This window comes from Galeopterus variegatus, unplaced genomic scaffold (genome assembly GCF_000696425.1).
Source record: "Galeopterus variegatus unplaced genomic scaffold, G_variegatus-3.0.2 Scaffold1944, whole genome shotgun sequence".
Lineage (NCBI taxonomy): Eukaryota > Metazoa > Chordata > Mammalia > Dermoptera > Cynocephalidae > Galeopterus > Galeopterus variegatus.
In genome coordinates, this window is record NW_007728055.1 from 212,299 (window position 1) to 233,313 (window position 21,015).

Sequence of the window (21,015 nt, forward strand, 5' to 3'; positions counted from 1 at the left end):
CCACAGAATGTTCTCTCCTGAAAACAGCCGCCCTGCTAAGCTCTCATGCCTATATTGTAGTGGCAGTGGTAGATGATCAAGGTTCTCTAACTTACATTGCTCTTATTATGGTTCCTCATTAATCCAGTACTTGTAATACCTATTTCTTACTTCCATACTTGAGATAGTACTTTTCCTATTTTTCTAACCATTTTATATCTTTGAGGCAAGTTGATATGTATACATATATATATGTTTTAGTCTGTTTTGTGTTGCTATAACAGAAATACCTGAAACCGGGTAATTTATAAAGAACAGAGGTTTATTTGGCTTACGATTCTGGGACAGCTGCAGCTGGCGAGTACAAGCAAATCACATGGTGAGAGGAGGCAAGAGAGAGAGAGAGAGGGGAGGCACCAGGGTCTTTTAAACAATGAGCTCTCACAGGAACTAATAGAGTGAGAACTCATTCATTAATCCCCTGATCTAGGGAGAGCATTAATCCACTCATGAGGGATCTGCACCCATGACTCAGTCAGTTCCCAACACTGCCACATTGGGAATTAAATTTCCACATGAGTTTTGGAGGGGACAACACATCCTAACTCCATCAATATAGATATATAAATAAATATATAGATATGAATTAAAATATACTAACAATGTGTGATATAATAACATTCTCAAACAGGATCAGGCTAAATTTCTTATCTTCTATGATGGCCTGTGGAGGATGAAAGAAAGAGTGAAGCCAAGTAGAAAGTAGTAGGCCATCACCTTCTTAGAAATTTGAGAGGCAAATAATGGATCCCTTCATTTTCAGTATTCTCCTGGCTGAATGTCTGAGTCAGGGTGACAAAATGACCACCAACTGTTTAGATACCCTGAAATCATGGCTATAATATTCAAAGTCCCTGGTAGCCTCAAACCCATAATTGCCCCTTTGATATTTAAGCCAGAAGAGATACAAATAACCAGATGGGGCTAAACTGCAGCTAGGGCCTGGATCAGTTTGGATGGAGCAGCTGGAATCCTAGCTACTTAACTGCTCAGGCTGGCCTTGGTTGTCTCATTTCCTTCACACTAACCCAAACCCACATTTTACCAATCCCATTTTTTGGACCCCACTTACTTGCATTTGGCAAGAATTTACTGTACTTTTAAAAAGGTATAAAAGTGTAAATTGTAAATAAAACTAAAGTCCCCCTTTGATAAACAGCACAGTTCCAATTCTGCGCATCTCCGGACTCTTCCTCCCCAGTGGGATGACAAACGCCCCAACTGTCTTGAGTGGTGTGGATGAATGTCTCTTTATACACATGTATATACTTACATACATATGAAGATACAATCACAACTAATATGGAGTTTCTTTTTTCACATATATGCCATTACACTGTACATAACGTTTGGCAATATGTTTTTAATAACTTAAAATTGTTTAACAGATATCTATAGTTCTGGTTAATTTTACTTGATTATTGTATTCACATAATTATCATATACCACATTTTTTTTATTCATACCTCACCCTCCCTCTCATTCTTAACTCCCATCTAAATGCTTTTGAAATTTTGCCCCTCAAAACAATGCCGCAAAAACAGCTTTATACCCAGTTCGTTATGCAAATAGAGCAAATGTCTTTCTAGGGATCATGTTTTTTCCCTCTATAGTTAATCTTAAATTACATTTAGACATGTAAGAGATTTTCGTTTGTTTTTACTCATACCTTTTGTATGCCTTATATGCATGTCCTCACTGGCATTTAAATTTCTCTACTGGCATTTAAATTTCTCTACTGGCACGTCTGCAAGAAAGTAGACTATGACTAATGCCTCTTGTCTTATGGATACAGGAAGTCCTTCATTCCTCTTGGATCAATTAATTAGTTGCCTCTTTCTGCTGAATTTCCTGGTGATTCTATTACAGAGCTCTTCACAGAATAGGTTATTTTTAAGTTATTCTAGTCATGATGTCTAAAAAACATGCTATTTCTTTTTCTTTGTAAAAGTAACCTCAAAATTGCATTTAGAAATGTTAGATGCTTTTGTTAAGATGGTAGGTGGTGCTCGAAGTAAAAAATAACACTATTGTTTCCTGTTTCAGTTCTCCTTGAAGGGAAAAATGTACTTAGGTTTTTAAAAAAATTTTTTTTAGATTAGAAATATGTGTTTATTATATAAGGGTGCTAATAGGTTCTTTCTAGGTAGATTGTCACCAACATGTCAGATTTATTTTTTTAACATTTCCATAATTATTAAAATGAGATGGAAAAAAATGCATTAGATGTTGTTATATGTTAATAATACCCTCAGGCACACGGTTGCTTTTAGAATGACCTTTGGTGCTTTATTCCAAAAAGGACAGCCAAAAGAATTCTATGTGTTCTTCAAAATGAAATGGAAATATAGGGTTTTGACAAGGAGTACAGCAAATGGTTTGCATTTTCTTCCCAGTTGCTAAAAATAATGTTAATCCCTTAGATGTTCATGGCAGAGAAAATAAATGACCTTTGTCTTTTCCCCTTGTCAGAAACACACTACATAGTGTTGTTACAAGTAACTTCCATCTATTTTTGGTCCTGTTTTCATGAGCATGGAATCTCTCTTTAGAACCTGGGAGATGCTTTCTGTTGAGAAGCCATTTTACAGTATATTAATTTTTGATAGTCATTTTTATGTGCATCTTATGGTCTTAAGGGACACATATTACTTTGGGAAAGTGATGACATCCCCTTGATTTGGACATTCAGCTAGAAACGGGGGTTTTCTCTTTCCTAAACATCCTCCAGGGCATACAGAATGTGCTTAAGTTATCTTTTCCTCACTCCTTTCCTTGCATATTTGTGTGTTCTAATTGATCCTGTTCTGTGTTAATGTATTTCTATATTCTTCCCTTCTTGACTATTTTATCATTGAATTCATTTAGACATTAATTCAAGAGTATTTTTCTTCTTGTTCCCAAAGGTGGAAGAAGTATGAGAGTACTTCAAAAAGTTCATGGAAAAATTCATATTATTTTTTAATTGTTTTTCCATGAACTTTTTGAACCACCCTTGTATAGCAGGAATTATTGGTGAGGGAGTTCCAGGTTTGTATTCTTTCACTAACCAGCATTTTGACCTTTTGGTAGGATGTATGACATTTATTTAAGTAATCTATAAAAAGAGAGGGCTCAAGTTAATGATCTTTAAGTTTTGCTCTAGAAATTTCTTTGACCAGATTCAAATGTGTAATTTGATTAACAGGCATGAGAAATGTCCAGTGAGAAATTTAAAGAAACAATATTTATCGTCTTTGGTATAAGCAGCAATGCTTACTTATGTGTGTTAAGATATTAAAACTGTAAATACATGGAATGGACTGTAAGATAACAAAAGATATGTTTTATTTTATAGGTGTTTGTTTTGTCCTGCTGTTTTTAAATGAAGTAAAAATGCCAGTAAGACCAGATCTCCAGGTATGTAGTCCTAGACCAAAAGGAAATGTTTTCTAAAATCACTTTTTGTTTACTCATAGGTATTCAGTGCTATATTTTTATTTTTATTTTTTTTAATTTTTATTTTTTTTCCTTTTTGTCTTTTTTCGTGTCCGGCAACGGATCGCAACCCTCAGTGTCGCGCCCGTACCGGACCGGGACCGGCAACGGGATCGCGACCCTCGGTGTCGCACCCGCACCTCGCTCAGCCAGTGAGCGGGAACCGGTCTGTATGTGGGATCCGAACCCTCAGCGGGAGCGCCACCGCGCTCCCAAGCGGCGCACTGTAGCAGTGCGCCACCGGGCTGGCCCAGTGCTATATTTTTAGCAATGACAAAGCTTATGTGTTTGTATGAAATTGTCAAGGGTAGAGTAATTTAAATAAAAATGTCCTTTCTTTTATTCAATAGATAAGTTTTCGAAAGCTATATTAAAAATATAAAGTATTACAATATTTATAAAGTATTGGTTAATATATAATTTATAAAGTATATACCTGTCATGTTGAAAAGACTTATGCACTGATTAATGTATAACTTATGCTTGGATGTTTTTATATCAAATTTTAAAACTGATACTTGAATTTAGATAAAGAGTAAGTTTTAGTAATCTATTTAACATGTCTGCAATCAATTCACCATCAAGTCTGTTTAGCGATCAGATTGTAGTATGAAAATTTCTTATTAATGAGGTAGCACTTTAGCAGGGACGGCAGATTTTGTAAAGGTTATAAATATTATATAAGGGTAATACTTAAGTAATATTGGTTGGTATAGTTTCTAAAAGGTGTTTTTGCCTGTCTATGCATTTTTCTTTACTATTTAAACCTCATTAAGAAGTTGGGAGTCAGACATTCTGGGCTTTTATCCATGGTATTAAGTATTAGTTACTATAAAGTTGATTTTACTTTTTTTATGAACAAATTTTTGTTGAGTTTGACATAGTGATGACTTTAGCAAAAGAAGATATGAATTGGAAATATTAGTAAAATATATTTTTTCCCCATTTAGAGTCTTATTATTATAAAAAAAAATCTCTAATTCAGTTACTTCAAATTTAGTAGTGGGTAGGTTTTTAAAAAATAAGTGAATTGATATTTTTTCATGTGAAAACAATCCTCAAATTACTAGATTGCATAAGGTGACTAATTTGGGTTTTAATTCAATATATGTACCATTAACTATATTTCTCTAGCAGTTGGAAAAATGCATCGATGAAGCTTTAAGAAAAAATGATTTCAAACCTCTGAAAACTCTTTTACAAATTGATATTTGTGAAGATGTTAAGATTAAATGCAGCAAACAGTTTTTCCGCAAGTTGGATGACCTGATGTGCAGGGTAAATATTTATTTTTGCTGAATGGTTATTAAAATTATCAGCTAGAACTCTATTTTATAGGAACAAGTATGCCATTAGGAAAAATGAATAGAAAGGCTTGAATAAGCTGGCTTACAATTATATAAAGAAATGCTTACTTCAGCATTTGCTTTTTTGTTTGATTGAAGAGTCTCAACACATTGGACTGTTGTTTTCCAAATAAAATATACAAAAAGTTGTGTTTACATAAGGTTACCATTATTAACTGTTACCCAAACTTGGAAAAAATAGTATACATATTTGAAATTTAAACAACTTGATCTATTTTTTTAAAACCTATCAACATATTCTTGATGTTACACAGACAGTGCTTGGTGCTTTCAAAAATAAACCAAAAAAAAAATATTATCCACAACCTTGGGTTTGATTTATTTTATCTAAGGCATTTTCATACATGAGAAAAGGTGACTATTGGCAGTCTCCCCCAGTATCTGAGATTTGCTATAAATCTAAAAGATTGAATAAAATTTCTTGGATTTATTATTTAAATGGAGCTTTTCAGAATGGAAGGTAACAGATTCATTGTATAATAGTCTAAAGTTTCTTGAATTTATACTAATCTTCATTTTTGTTCTGAGTTTATTATTCACTAGTTGGGTGGCAGTTGCTTTTTTTGGACCACACTTTCATCTTTTGCAATATGGGGATGATGACAATGACTGCCTTTCAGGATTTATGAGAATGAGAAATATGTGTATAAAGTTCCTAAAACAATGCCTATCCTGTACTGTTTTGTGTTTGCAGAAGTTTAAATGTATGCTTTTCATTTCAGGAACTTAATAAAAAGGATATCCAAACTGTTTCAACCATTTTGGTTTCCATTGGAAGATGTGGCAAAAATATCAGTATATTGGGACAAGCTGGACTTCTGACTATGATAAAACAAGGACTAGTCCAAAAGATAAGTATAGAATATGTAACATATTCATGTGACAAAAATATGGTAAAAGTTTACTTTCTAGTATAATGAGAAACAATCCAACTGTCGAAAAATAAATTTGGTAATTTTATATAAAACTTGGAGATTAAAACAAATATTTTTATAGCTCATGGTATACGTTACAAAGATGAAGAACACAAGGAAGGATCACAGGCTCCTTGATAATCATGTAAATTTAAGGTCACAAGACTCTCTAAGGCCTTTATTTGCTTACTTTTCTCTTTAGCTCTTTTAAATCACTATCTAATTTAATTTTTATTTTTATATTGTTTGTTGTCTGTCTCCCATGTTAGAATGTAGGGTGTTGATTTTTGTCCGTTTTGTTCACTTCTGTGTAACCAGCACCTGGAACAGTACCTGGGATATAGTATATACTCAGATATCTGAATTAGTTGATTAATTAAGGTAAAATAATACTAAAACTTTAAAAATTACTAATACCAAAATAATCTAAATTGTGATAATTCATTTTTATCTGTTATAAGAAATGTACCTGAACTCTAGGAATTTGAAGGGGGAAATAAGGATCCTCTACTTGGAATTAAGATTAACTATCTATTCCTGTTTTAAACAATGGGAAAATACAATGAGTTAACCAAAAAAAACCAAGGAAGATGTTTAAAAGCATAAACTTACTTTGATACAGTACTGGAATTTTTACTTTTGATATCTCTTTAGTCCTAGGTTTACTGTTTATGCAAAGATAGACAAAAAATATTATTAAAATTATTAAAGTGGAATTCAAAGTAGGTAATATGAACTTTTTTTTTTTTTTACATGGCTTCCTGGTTTGAAAAATCCAAGGAGATTATTCTAAGTCGAGGAAATTCAAATGATGTTATAAATATGGTGGAAGACTTATTTGATCTTTTGATGGTAAAATCACATTGATTCACTGATGTTATAAAGCATGTGTTCATTTAAAAAACAATTTGTGTTCTCTGTGCCCTGAGACTAAAAGTCACTATTTGGTTAGTGATTTGGTTGGATTAGACTATACAGATTGTATAAAGCATTTATCCTCGTTAATATAATTAAATGGTTAGTTAATAAATAAAAATTAAATGATTATATTATGAGTTAGAATGTAATCTGTCATTTTATTACCATTTGTAATGGTTTATAATAGAAGATGGTAAATTGTAGACTAAATATTATTCACTTCTTTTCAGGTCATACATGATGTCAGTGATGAAGGTAATAATAAACATTTATTTCTGTTGGAACAATAATTTGCTGTTAGAGTTTTAGTATAATTTTGCAATTCCCATAGTATTGTCCTACTATTAAGAATTCTTTGTCTAATTCAAGTATCACCAAATTTTTTTCTGTAACAGGCCAGATAGTAAATATTTTAGACTTTGTAATCCAAGAGAAAAAAATTGAGAATATTATGTAGGTACTTATATAACAAGAAAGAAATCAAATTTCTGCAAATTTTTTTGACACAATTAAATATGTAATAATTGAGTACAAAGTTTTGTTATACAGATATACCAATGAGGGAAATAGCATTCTTTTTTGAGGGGATAACAATTCACTTAATTAGGGTTCAGAGTTAGTGTTCCCTATTTTCAAAATTGATTGCACATATTCATTTGTTAATGCTTATCTGTAGTGACATTTTATGTATGTCGCGTTAGACAATTGTATCCTCATGCACATAGTGCCAAGTATTAATATCAGTTCATGATCATGATTTTAATTGAGCATGTTCATCACTTTGAAGGCATTAATAGAATTGTTAGGGCGGGAGCGCCACCGCGCTCCCAAGCAGCGCACTGCTACAGTGCGCCACCGGGCCGGCCCTAGAATTGTTAGGTTTTTTTCCTTAATATTTGCCTTTTAGAATGTCATTGCATTGAAGATTAATCACTTTCAATTGAAGGTTATATGAAAGCTCCTTGATTGGACAAGTAACTGGATTTTGAAATACAGAAATATCCTTTGCATTTACATCAAGGTCCAAATATGCTGCTGGACCTGTAGTTGGAGCTTGGAAAAAATATATTCCCTGTAAATTTGTGTGAGAATGGATATGTCACTTTTTGTTTTAACTTTTGACATTCTGGGAAATGTATAAAGCACCTTGGCACTACTTGTCATTCACATAACCTCAGTTATCATCAAAATGACTGCAGTGTAAGTTTATGATCTAAGCACTATTTTGTCTTGTAATCTGGGGATCAATTCATTAAGAAACATTATCAGTTATGCACCCAAAGCACCAAAGCCATTTAATATTCAATAATAATGATTGGGGACTGTTTTTGTTCAGAAAAATTTCAATCTTGGCCCTGAATATCAAAAAGTCACAGTAAAACTTTACCACTGCTAAGCAATTGGACTGCTACATAGTAGGGCAAGTCAGGATTCTCAGTTTTTATTTCTGACAAAAATTCACATAACTAACAATGGCTAAGTTTAGGAGAGTAAATGAAGTTCACCTTTGGCACTGCTGGTTCAATAAAACATAATAGTTTTTAGTATTTTCCACGTGGCACCTGCTGATGAATGATACAGCCATACAGAAACAGGCAATGGGTTGGATTTCGTTTGTGGGCCATAGTTTGCCAACCCTTGATGTAATGGAAAAAAATTTTTCAATAGTAAGCTGAGAATGCAGAACATGTTACAACTCATCCTTTCACTTGTGGCAAGTGTCTTGTGCCAAGCAATCAGAACCAAGTTATTTTATCTCCGTGTTGGTTGAGGAAGACTTAACCTCAAATTGGTAATTAAGGCTGGTGAATTACTTATAAATGAAGCTATTTGCTGCCTTCAAAGCCAAAAAGTTTCAAACAAACTGTTGTTGATTTAAATAATAGTTAATGCTACCTTTTCATTGACTTTTGTTTTGTAATTAATTTAGTCTAAATTCCTAAGTTGGTAGGGGAGAAAACAGTTCTAAACACAAGTAATTTTAAAGTGATTCAGCTAATTTTTTTTTAAAGTAAATCATTATATCTTTTCATCTGAGTATTTTTTTCTTTCAGTGTAATCATTTTGGAAAGTTGAACATTTGCTGTTGCAGTATTTCCATTGTTTAAAATTATTTTTAAAATTCGCATTATGAAATAGCATGTAGAAAATTCCTTTGACTATAGTATTAATAATGCCTTATCTTTTGAAAATGGGTTTACTTAAAAATAGCTTAGATCATTTAGAACTTCATGAGGTCAAGACACATTGATGGTCTTTATGGGTATAAGAATTTTTGAGGTATGACTACAAATTGGGGCCAGTCTTAAGATAGAAGTTTCTACTTTTGAACTATTTAGTGGCAGAACCCCGGGGCTTAATTTTTTGTTTTCTGATGCCCAGGCCAGTGGACCCTCTTCTGAGCTGCACTAGTACATCCTTTCCATTAATTTATATAAGAAAAGACTACCATTCAAAAGGATATAAAATGAATATTTATCAGTAATTTAACACTTCCATTCAGGTGAAAGACAAGTAGTGGAATGTTTCGTACCTCGAATTTGTGCCCTGGTTATTGACTCAAGAATGAATATTTGTATTCAGCAGGAGGTAAACTCATTTGTTTGATAGTCTTTTAAAACAATAATGAGAAAGTGAAGAAAATTTAATAGCAATTTATCAAATTGAAAAATTACTTTATCTTGGACTAAATTATCTTGGAGTTTATTTCTGTTGTCTTCACTATTCATCACCAGATATAATGAATATATTTCCTAAATATTTATTAAAAATGTATAACCATATGAGCTTAGGTATGCTTAAATCTCATATTAAAATAAATATCCAGATATTAGGGATTCTTAAGTATTTAAATACTAAAAATAATCTGTATTAGTGTATATATATGTGTACATGTGTATAACATAAGAATAGAAATTAATAAGGTAACTTTTTGGCTTCCTTAGATCTTATAATAGAGAAATAGTAAATGTATGTCATATTGCAAACAGTATAAATGTTTTAAATACAGGAGTCATGTTATATTCTACTCTTGATATCCTGTGGTTTATGTTGTTTTGAATTCACTGTTTTATACTTGTTTCCTCTATCCTACTCCATTCCCTGCATAAAATGCAGTGATTAAGAAAAAATTAGGCTTCTAAGTTTATGTGCCTAGAATATTTCTCTAAATGCTTAATGTTTCACTGAATATAAAGTGAGTGCATTATTTTTTTTTCTTTTCTAGACTTTAAAAAAAATGAATGCTATGCTTGACAAAATGCCTCAAGATGCCAGGAAAATGCTTTCTAACCAAGAAATGTTAATTCTCATGTAATAATATTTACTATATTGCTTTTATTAGTTGTTCAAGTCAAGAATTTAAAGAATGTTTTATAAGGCAATAATGAAACTATGAGTTTGCATTAATAATTGAAAGTGATGAATTATTGTAGCTTTTTAATATAATGTAATATATGTATATATTTTCGACAAAAGTCAGTGATACTAGCCAATTGTAAATTTTAGTGAAAGTTATTTCCCCCCAAACATAGAGGATTTCTATTTATTTGATACTAGTTCAGTACATAATCTGTTGCTTTAATTCACAGGAATAGTATGGGAGAAAGGATTTTAGATGCTGGAGGTAAGTTCGTCTTGTCAAAATTTGAAATTATTCCAAATTTATGAATAGTATATAATATCCTTTTAATCAGAATGATAATAGCATTGTAATGTGGTGAGATTATGTCAGGGAATTATAAGCTTTATGTACAATGAAACAGTTTTTAAGTCACTTTAATAAAAATAAATATCTTTGGGACAAAAATAATTTATATGACAATAGGCATTAGATAAACATAATTTGTGCCTAATGATATATTAATGAATAATAACTTAATTTTCCAATTGATCTGAATTACTTGTGCTAAGAAATTCCTCAAGTGGTATTTTATGAAATTAGGAGATCTAATATTCTTGGTCTTAGTCTATTTTCTGTCACTTATTAATAGAGTACCTGAAACTGCATAATTTATAAAGAAAAGAAATTTATTTCTTACAGTTTTGGAGGCTGGGAAGTCCAAGGTCAAGGGGGCATATCTGGTGAGGGCCTTCTTCCTGGTGGGGGACTCTTAGGGTCCCCCGGTGATATAGGGAATCACATGGCAAGAGGGCTGAGCATGTCCACGTGCTCTTTCTCTCTTTATAAAGCCACCAGTGTACTCTCATGATAACCTATTCATTCATTAACCCGTTAATCTATGAATGGGCATAGCCCTCATGATCCTGTCACCTCTTAAAGGCCCCACCTTTCAAATTTCATAATTGGATTACACTCTTAATACTGTTACAATGGGGATTAAATTTCAGCATGAGCTTTGGAGGGAACAAACATTGAAACCATAGAACTAGGGATTGATAGACTTATTTTTAAACAATGTATTTACTAAAAGAACTTAAATTTTCTTTTATAAGTTTCCTATGAGCAAATTTTGATGTAGTGATTTACATATAGAATAAATCACGGTTAAAGTACTCTGTGATGAGTGTAAACATCATGTTACATGAGAGGAAAACAAGGATTCTGTGATTTATACACTACTGTATAAGTTTTTTTGCAATTTACAACTGTAATAATAATGAAATGTCAGAGTCTTTGAATATTTAGGAGTTTCTTTTGCATTTTTTAAAAGTTTCACTCCTTCTATTAGTAAATTTGTTATTTGGGCTGTATTAATTCCCTGTCATAATGAGCTATTTCTAATCCATATAAAGAAAATAGAAAAAAATGAGTATATTGCACTAATATTTTCCTTATTTGTCTTGTGTGTTCTAATACCTTATAAACTATATGGACTTTTATGAATTTAATTTTCATAATTTCATATTATACATTGATTAACAATTTTTTTAATAGATTATGATTTACAGATAGGCATCATAGAAGCTTTATGTAGAATGACCACAGAAAAACAAAGACAAGAACTGGCATGTCAGTGGTTTTCCATGGATTTTATTGCTAATGCATTTAAAGGAATTAAAGACTCTGAATTTGAAACAGTAAGTTATATAAAAATAGCAGAATTAGTGAATGTTATTTTTTAATAAATATGATTTTTAAAAGTTTTTCTTTTTAAAATTAGGATTGCAGGATATTTCTCAATCTTGTAAATGGCATGCTTGGAGACAAGAGAAGGTAAATTTAATGCAATACACAACCATTGACTCTTGAAAAAAATAGGGCTCAAAAATAAGCACCCAATGTTGAACCTTTATAAGTTTATTTGTTCCGTTACACTGGAGTATAAAATATGCATGGATATTTAATTCAAAACAATGGCATCATTTAGTAAATTACTACACTGGTAGTCTGAAATAATCCTCCACTGACCTTGTTTTTGCACCCAATGTTGAACCTTTATAAGTTTATTTGTTCCGTTACACTGGAGTATAAAATATGCACGGATATTTAATTCAAAACAATGGCATCATTTAGTAAATTACTACACTGGTAGTCTGAAATAATCCTCCACTGACCTTGTTTTGTTTTGTATTTTTTTAGAGGAAAATATGCATTTTTATTTAATTCATGTTAATTAATAACTTTGTTCAAATTGGTTTACTATATTTCAGAATTGCATATACATTATTATTTAGTGTTTGAGGACTAATAAAGAAAAAAAAATATATATATATATAATACTTAAACTGCCTCCTTCATCCACATTCTGGAATGAAAATATATAGCAAACAAATCATCTTCCTTGATAATTAACATACTGTAAGTAGGATCTTTCTGAGGTTATTTAACCTCAGAAATGGACATGAAAGGATATGTAATGTGAATTTTTATCATTTTTTGTAATGACAGAACAACAATATTTGCAATGCCTAGTATTTAATAGATGTTCAGGACACACATATTGGATGAATCAGTTCAGATTTACTTCACATACTAAGCAAATGAAAGATAGGATGAGAGTTAAGTGCAAGGCGTCATATTACCTGGATTTGAATCATAAGTTTTTACTCTTCCTGTTCTAATATTGGGCAAAGTATTTAATCTTACTTGTCTCAGTTTCATTAGTTGTAATATTACTATACTAATTAATACCTCCCTCATGTGTTTGTTGTGAAGATTAAATGGGATATTAATATGCTGAGTATTTAAAATAGTATCTGACCATGAAAGCATTCCATGAATTTAGCCATTTTTATTAGCAGAATTATTCACTTCTACTCTTCTTTTCTCATCTAAGCCCTATGGGAACTACCACGGTATTAATAGTATAAGCTAAATTAGAAATCTCTGCTCATATTTAATAAGATGCAAAAAAGTTTTGGTGCAGTCACTTTAGTCAAAATAATAGGTTGAGTAATATCTTCAAAGTAATACAGTTTTCTCTAGATAAACAAAGTTCCATTGAACACTAATTTTAAAAAGTAATAAAGAGGGAGATATGATTTGGTTTTTTAAATTGTTATTAATGAGGGCTGGCCCGTGGCTCATTTGGGAGAGTGTGGTGCTGATAACACCAAGGCCACGGGTTTGAATCCCTATAGAGGGATTGCTGGTTCACTCACTTGGAAGAGTGGTTTGAATCCCTATAGAGGGATTGCTGGTTCACTCACTTGGAAGAGTGTGGTGCGGACAACACCAAGTCAAGGGTTAAGATACCCTTACCAGTCATTTAAAAAAAAAAATTGTTATTAATGACCACTACCTGATTTCCTTTTGATTCTAGGCATGATTTATATGTCTGGACAAGAGTGGTGCGGACAACACCAAGTCAAGGGTTAAGATACCCTTACCAGTCATTTAAAAAAAAAAAATTGTTATTAATGACCACTACCTGATTTCCTTTTGATTCTAGGCATGATTTATATGTCTGGACAAGATTTTATGCTATAAAGGCTTATTAATTTTCTTCTTAAACCCAAACTACTTCTTATTTCAGGGTCTTTACATTTCCTTGCTTATCTGCATTTCTTGATAAATATGAGGTAAGTTTTAAGTTTAGCACACGTTGTTTTAGTTATTGGATGGATCTTGATGCAATAGTCAAGTGAATTGTGAATTACAAGTTGATAACATTAAAAATAGTCATTATTAGATCACAAATACAACTGGCCTGGTATTCTGTATCTGACTGTGGCACCAGGAGAAATTTTATGAGGCAGCATATCTATAGGGGAGAATAATTGAAATATAAAGGCTGCAATTGTATAAACTTTCTCCTAATCAAGCCTATTATTCATTTATCCTTCATGAATATATTCAAACTAATATTTTCAACCTCTGTTAGCACTTGGAATATTTGTGATTTATTAAAGCTAGCTAATTTCTATGTAAGATATTATAAAAGTAGCATTTCCTTTGCTTGTTTCTAAATCTATCTAAATGTTATATTTGTCTGCTCTTTCTCTTCCCTTGTCTTCTAGCTATACTTTTTTCCTTTTAAAAAAGATTTAGCCATGAATATAACATGATCATAATTTTTTGTTGTCATTTTAAAAAGTGTAGTATATACTAGTTTTATATGTTTATTAGCTGCAAATACCAGCAGATGAAAAACTTGAGGAATTCTGGATCGATTTTAATCTTGGGAGCCAGACTTTATCATTCTACATTGCTGGAAATAATGATGTAAGCTTTATTTCCTCTGTATTATTCTATACTTATATGTATATATTAATTTTTTAATTCACCTTAAGAATGTGGATTTCTTTGTATATTTATTTTTCTGGCCATTCTTTTGATAAGTTTCAGTGTTAATGCTAGTAGTTTTGATTAGCATGATAACCTACCAAGCTAATTAGAAATAAATGTTATTTCTGATGTTTTATTGTAACAAAAAAATCATTGCTAAATTTTAATATATAAGCTTTTCAGAAGTAAATTACATGTTAATTAATGACAGATAACTCAAAGTGAGTTAACTTTAGAAAACAGTTACTCAAACACAAAAGCCCTCTGTTAAAAATGACATTAATAGATAATGATAAGTGGTCTTAACTTATTCATTTATAAAATCTTCTCTTTGGAAATAGTGAGACTGATTCTTATGGTAACACTCGGAAGTGAATTTTAGTTCTTTTCTTTCTGAGCTCTTTTCTTTCTGTAGCTATTCTTAAGCCTTCCAAGCTGGTGGCATATTTTCTACTGACCTCTTTTTTACCTAAGGAAAATCCTTGAGCCATTGTTTCTTTATAGCTACCACCTCATATTTGATACATTGCCATATTCTAGCTCAAATTGTGTAGTCTCTTTGCCAAAATCTGAGTTAAGAGTTTTATCAGCATTTACTGATCTGGTTGTGGCTGGTGATATAATAAGGCGTTAGTCTTTTTAGTCTATTTCTTATAGAATCCTGCTTTTTGTTCCAGGTTAACTCTTTATAGGTGAACTTTAAATACCTCTTAGGAGTTCCACATACCTTTATTTTTTTATTTTAGAGTACCTTATTAGAATGCTTATTAAAATTGAGTTCCAATGACTAGTACTATTTCTCAGGGGCATTGACAATTTTCACTAGTGTATTTCTTTTACAGTGTTTGTAGGAATATTTTTAACTGACTTTTCTTTCAGGAACTAGAATATCATTTGGGGAGAAGGGTATAGTTTTGATGTAGTCCCTACCTTCATTTATCTTGGTCTAATGGATGGTGTAGAGAAGAAAATAATCAATTGAACTATGGTATTATATATGATATGGAAGATCTAAAATGCATTTTTATGTGTCAAATGCCTACTGTGTTCCAGACACTGATCAAGATGATGGGGGATTCTTCTTCCTGAAGACATATTGAATATCCTCTCTTCTCTGAATTTTTATGCTAGTAGTATGCTATTCTTGTATTCCCCCTTGCTCTCCCTAGAAGCCATTCTCCATATAGTGGCTGCTAAAACCCTTCTTTTGTCTCTTTAACATAACATATAAAGCTTTCTGTGATTTGGCCCCTGGCTGTTTCTCTGTTATCTCATACCATTCTCTATGACTGTGTTCCAGCCATGTTCATTTTTTCTATTCTCTAACACAGATAATGCCCATCTCAAGTCTTTCTACTTCCTAGTTCTGCCTAAAATACCTCCTCCAGATCCTTACATCTTAGTTTTTTTCCATTTAGATTTCAGCATAAATGTTACCTTCTTTGAGAGGTATTCTCTGGTCACTCAACATAAAGTAGCCTCATGGCTACAGTATATCACATTGTCCTGTTTTATTTCCTTTGTGGTAGTTATTGCTATTTAAAATAATTAGTTCAGGGCCGGCCCGTGGCTCACTTGGGAGAGTGCGGTGCTGATAACACCAAGGCCACGAGTTCGGATCCTATATAGGGATGACCGGTTAGCTCATTGGTTGAGCGTGGTGCTGACAACACTAAGACAAGGGTTAAGATCCCCTTACCGGTCATCTTTAAAAAAATAAAATAAAATAAAATCATTAGTTCATTTGTTGTTTGTTAAATGTTTTCTCCCATAGAATATAAGATTTATGAGATCATAAATCTTTTCTTGTTTATAGCTATTCAAGGGCTCATATTTGTTGCGAGAATTAATAAATGGAATATTGAAAGAACTGAAGGATAAGTAGTATGATTAGTACTTAGAGTACATAGGGGATTGGAAAGAAATAAGGCAGTGTGGAGCCAATGAAGGATTATAAGTAAGAGGTAACATCAATTCAGTGAATATTTATCAAGAACTTAACTATGTGCTAGATATGTAGTAGGCACTGGGGAAACACGTTTGTGTAAAAAATCCTCCTGGTAGGGACAATGGATTAAAAAGCAACAAGACCAGAGGCAATTGGGAGGTTTTTGCAATAATCCAGGTGAGAATTTATGGAGGTGTGGGGGTTAGTGAGAAACTGATAAAGGGCCACAAAAAATGATTACATTTTGTAATGTTGAATATACTAGTCCTAATTTGAGGATCACATATTGCACACAGATATTGATATTCAATGCTGTATTCCACAGGTATCTACAACAATTATGTTTCTATAAAAAAAAAAAACCTTCATGGTTGCATAGTTTTGGGAAGTGACAATGGGATGGATGGAAATGGATGGATTCCAGAAAAACTTGCAGTTGAATTGAGCAAACTTGGTGATTTTTTTATAGTTAAAAAAGAAAGGATTAATAAAACTTGGTGAATGGGGATGTAGACACAAGTTTTGTAAGGGAAGGATGATCAGTTCAGCTTTGAATGTATTGATTTGGAGATGCTTGTGGGATATTCAGCCGAAGATTCCTGATAGGCAGTTGGATACATTGGTCTGAAGCTCAGGTGAAGGTACTGAGCCATAAGTAGAGATATAGAAGCTATCTATTTATAGATGACAAATGAAATCATGGTATTTAATGAATGCCTCATGAAAAAACTGTAAAAAACACAAATTTACACAGGCTAGGTAGAAGAGACTCTAGCCAGAAGGATATTTGAAGAATCAGCCAAAAGAGAACAAATTTAAAAGGGTATGATGTTATGGAAGACAAGGGAAAGGAGTTTGTGTAAGAGGAAATGATCAGCACTATCAAATACTCCTGCAAGGTTCAATAAAATAACACATGAAGGAGGATTTTCACTTAAGTGATGAGAGTTTAGCCATTCCTGGAAAGCTGAAATATTTGTTCAGGAAATAAAAACAAGTTAAGGGAAAGAGAGCATAGAAGTAGCTATAATGAGATGCAAATTCAAGGGAGGGGTTCTTGTTAGGTACTTAATATTTTAAGGATAAGAGCTTTGTGAAATTGATGGTGAGGGACAGATAGAGAGGGGGACATTACAGAAAAAATTGAGGTCAAGAAGAAGGAGTATAATGGAGGAAGAGTGGGAGGTTAGAATGGAACAAGATTGCCACAATATATTGATAACTGTTCAAGCTGGGTAAAGGCATATTTTAGTTTTGTTATACTATTATTTCTACTTTAAAAAATCTGTTTGAAAATTTCTATCATAAAATTGGTTTTAAAAGGAAGACAGTGAACCAGGAACCTCAGTGTTTGAGGAAGTCAATTTGAAGTTGGTAGACAATAACAATCAGTAGGGGTAGAGTATGCCAGCTGACCTGTGCCTCAGAAGGGCAAGGAGAAATAGGAGGCTGCTCAAAGCTTTGGGGAGAAATAAGGATACCAACCCTTTCCTCCTTACCCTGAGGTTTTGAGATAGAGGAGAATTAGCACCTTAACTGGAGAAGGCTGTCAAGGTAGTAATGCCCTCAGTGTATGACTGGTTTCAATTAAGTCAAAGATGTGGGGGGAATTAGTGAAGAGATTGAAGATTTAGAGGAATTGCTATAAAATGAGTGGTCCTTAAATTACAAAAGAACTAGGTCTATTTTTCTCTCAAGATTACTGGGAAGTTTAGGGTCTCTTTTTTTTTAAGAAATGTTATCTAATTTTTACTCTTTGTGAATTCAGTATTTATTCACTTATACACATTTTCAATGAAAATATTAGAAGGATAAAACATTTTAGGATATTATTCATGTGCATTCAGTATTTGAATCTAAGGACAATCAGTTAATGAGTATTGTGGTTACGAACCTGTAATAGATAGCAGTAGTAGGAATTGAGGAATGAGTAGGACATCACAAAATATTTAAAAGGAAAAATAAAAGGATTTAGTAACATTTTAAAAAAGGATATCCTATAATAAATATTAACAGATAGGTTTTTTTTTTTTTTGGTTAAGAATAGGGAACTATAAAATTAATACTATCATTTCCTTTTAAGAGCGAAGAGAAAGATTAAATGTAACATTTGTAATAAGTTATGTAGTTAAGTGATGGAACAAGAAATGTGTTACGTAAACTGGTTACTTAGTGATATTTAGTAAAAAAAAAAAAAATCCTTTATTGTTTGTGTGACCTATAAATTGGTGTTTAAAGAAGCTTTAAATCAGGAATAAATTATTATTTATTTATGGCCAAAACCTATTTTTAAATTTAAGGATCATCAGTGGGAAGCAGTCACTGTGCCTGAGGAAAAAGTACAAATATACAGCATTGAAGGTATTAAACTTATTTTTTTATAATTCTCTTCTTGATTGTTATCATATGGAATAGAAGTTGTGTCCTCTCTGGGATAAAAAAAATAGACAAATGAAAGCAAAATCAACATTTTCAGATGCTTGCATTCCTAAGTTCATCAAATTACCAGACTTTGTTTCTATTTTTTTATAATTCTCTTCTTGATTGTTATCATATGGAATAGAAGTTGTGTCCTCTCTGGTATAAAAAAAAATAGACAAATGAAAGCAAAATCAACATTTTCAGATGCTTGCATTCCTAAGTTCATCAAATTACCAGACTTTGTTTCCCCCCCAATCTCCCAGCTCCCTCCTGTTCTTATTTCCTTCCCTGTCTAGTCTAGAACTCATGATCAGTCAGCTTGACCACTCTTTTGTCAACATGTTTAAGGCTCTTGCCCTTCTACCCCATTCATTTGAGTAAATCCAAGCATCCAGTTTCTCTACTCCTATAACTGGAATTTCATGGCACTCCTGGGCAAAATCATATAAGTTGGCAGACTAGTACTATTACAAATTCAGATATTAAGACAGTCATTTTGATCGACATGTAGTGGTATCTCATTATGGTTTTTATAGTATTTTCCTAATGACCAGTGATGTTGAGCACTTTTTCATGTGTTTGTTGGCCATTCATATATCTTTCTTTGTGAAATATCTCTTTAAATATTTTGTCCATTCTTTATTGAACTGCCTTATTTTATTATTGAGTTTTAAGAGTTCTTACCAATCTTTTGGCAGTTATATGTTCTGTGAGTATTTTCTCTCAGTCTCTATCTTGATTATTCATTTTCTTAATGGTGTTTTTGGTGGGAGCAGAGGTTTTCGAATTTCAAGTCTGCTTGATCATTTTTTTCTTTTATGGTTATTACTTTCTGTGACCTAAGAAATTTTTGCCTACTCCTAAGTCACAAAGATGTTTTCCTGTTTTTCTATAAAAACTTCATGGTTTTAGTTTTTATATTTAGGATTATGATCAATCTCAAATTAATATTTGGTTATGGTGTGATGTTGGAATTGAGGGTTTTGGTTTTTTTTTCATATGGATATACAGTTATTTCAGGATTATTTGCTGAAAAGGCTTTTCTTTTTCCACTGGATTTCTTTGGTTCCTTTGTTGAAAATCATATGCCTCTGTAAGCATCATTTCTTGGTGCTCCAATTCATTTCATTGATCTGTTTATCATTCCTTATGCCAGTATCACATTAGTTTTGAAGTCAGCTATTACAGGTCTTCCAACATTGCGGGTTTCTTTTTAAGTAAATTCTAGGCCTTTTGGATTCAATATAAATTTTAAAATTGGTTTACCAATCATTCCACAAAGCCTGCTGGAATTCTGATTGGGACTGTATATAAATATGGGAAGAAGTATCAGTCCATAAACATAGTTTATCTCTCCATCAAAATTTTTGATTTCTCTCAACAATATTTTGCAGTTTTCATTGTGTAAGTCTTGCACAACTTTTGATGAATTTACTCCCAAGTATTCAATCTTACCTTATATGAGGATACTTCAAAAATTTCAGGGAAAGATTTGCATTGTTCTTTAATTCTATTTTTCCATTAACTTTTTGAAGTACTCTTGTATGATTGTAAATAAAATTGATCTTTAATTTCATATACAAATACTTTCTACTGGTATATAGAAACACAATTGATTTTTTTGAGTTATTACCTTGTATCCTACAACCTTGCCAAATTAACTGTTTTGTTCCAGTAGTTATAGTGTGGATTCCTGAGGATATTCCAGGCAATCAGTAATAGTATCTGCAACTAAAGATACAGTTTTACTTCTCCCTTTCTGATCCTTATGCATGCCCTTTTTCCCTCCCTCCCTCCCTTCCTTTTTTTTTTTCTTTCTTTATTGCAATGGATAGAACCTTTAGTACAATATGGAACAGAAGTGGTCAAAGTGGACATCTTTGCCTACTTCCTGATCCTGGCTTAGGAAAGAGCATTCAGTATTTTACTAGTAAGTATGATATTAGCTGAAGGTTTTTTGTAGGTACACTTCAACAGGTTGAGGAAGTTGATGAGTTGTTATGTGTGTATATGCATGCAAATAAGATCATGGCAATCAACTTAATAAACATGTCCATCACCTCCAAAATTTCTGTGTGCTCCTTTTAATCTATCCATTCCTTCTCCTACTGATTTTTTCTTCACCATGGATAAATGTACTTTTTCTAGAATTTATAAAAATGGAATCATACAGTTTTTGCAACTTTTGTCTGGCTACTTTCTTTCAGAATACCTTTTTTAAAATTATTTTTTAGATTCAAC

The 21,015-nt window shown here is 32.2% G+C and overlaps 1 protein-coding gene across 1 annotated transcript in view; it reads left to right on the forward strand.

Moving 5' to 3' along the window:
* The first annotated feature begins 3,380 nt into the window (after positions 1 to 3,380).
* Positions 3,381 to 21,015, forward strand: part of SYCP2 (synaptonemal complex protein 2) — a 59,273-nt gene continuing 41,638 nt past the window's right edge. The window contains exons 1-13 of the mRNA XM_008579701.1: positions 3,381 to 3,438; positions 4,651 to 4,794; positions 5,606 to 5,734; positions 6,551 to 6,649; positions 6,946 to 6,970; positions 9,219 to 9,304; positions 9,942 to 10,027; positions 10,306 to 10,340; positions 11,613 to 11,755; positions 11,839 to 11,891; positions 13,654 to 13,699; positions 14,247 to 14,342; positions 18,654 to 18,714. Coding sequence (XP_008577923.1) covers positions 3,415 to 3,438; positions 4,651 to 4,794; positions 5,606 to 5,734; positions 6,551 to 6,649; positions 6,946 to 6,970; positions 9,219 to 9,304; positions 9,942 to 10,027; positions 10,306 to 10,340; positions 11,613 to 11,755; positions 11,839 to 11,891; positions 13,654 to 13,699; positions 14,247 to 14,342; positions 18,654 to 18,714 — 1,027 coding nt within the window. The 5' untranslated portion in view covers positions 3,381 to 3,414. The remainder of the gene's footprint in view (positions 3,439 to 4,650; positions 4,795 to 5,605; positions 5,735 to 6,550; positions 6,650 to 6,945; positions 6,971 to 9,218; positions 9,305 to 9,941; positions 10,028 to 10,305; positions 10,341 to 11,612; positions 11,756 to 11,838; positions 11,892 to 13,653; positions 13,700 to 14,246; positions 14,343 to 18,653; positions 18,715 to 21,015) is intronic.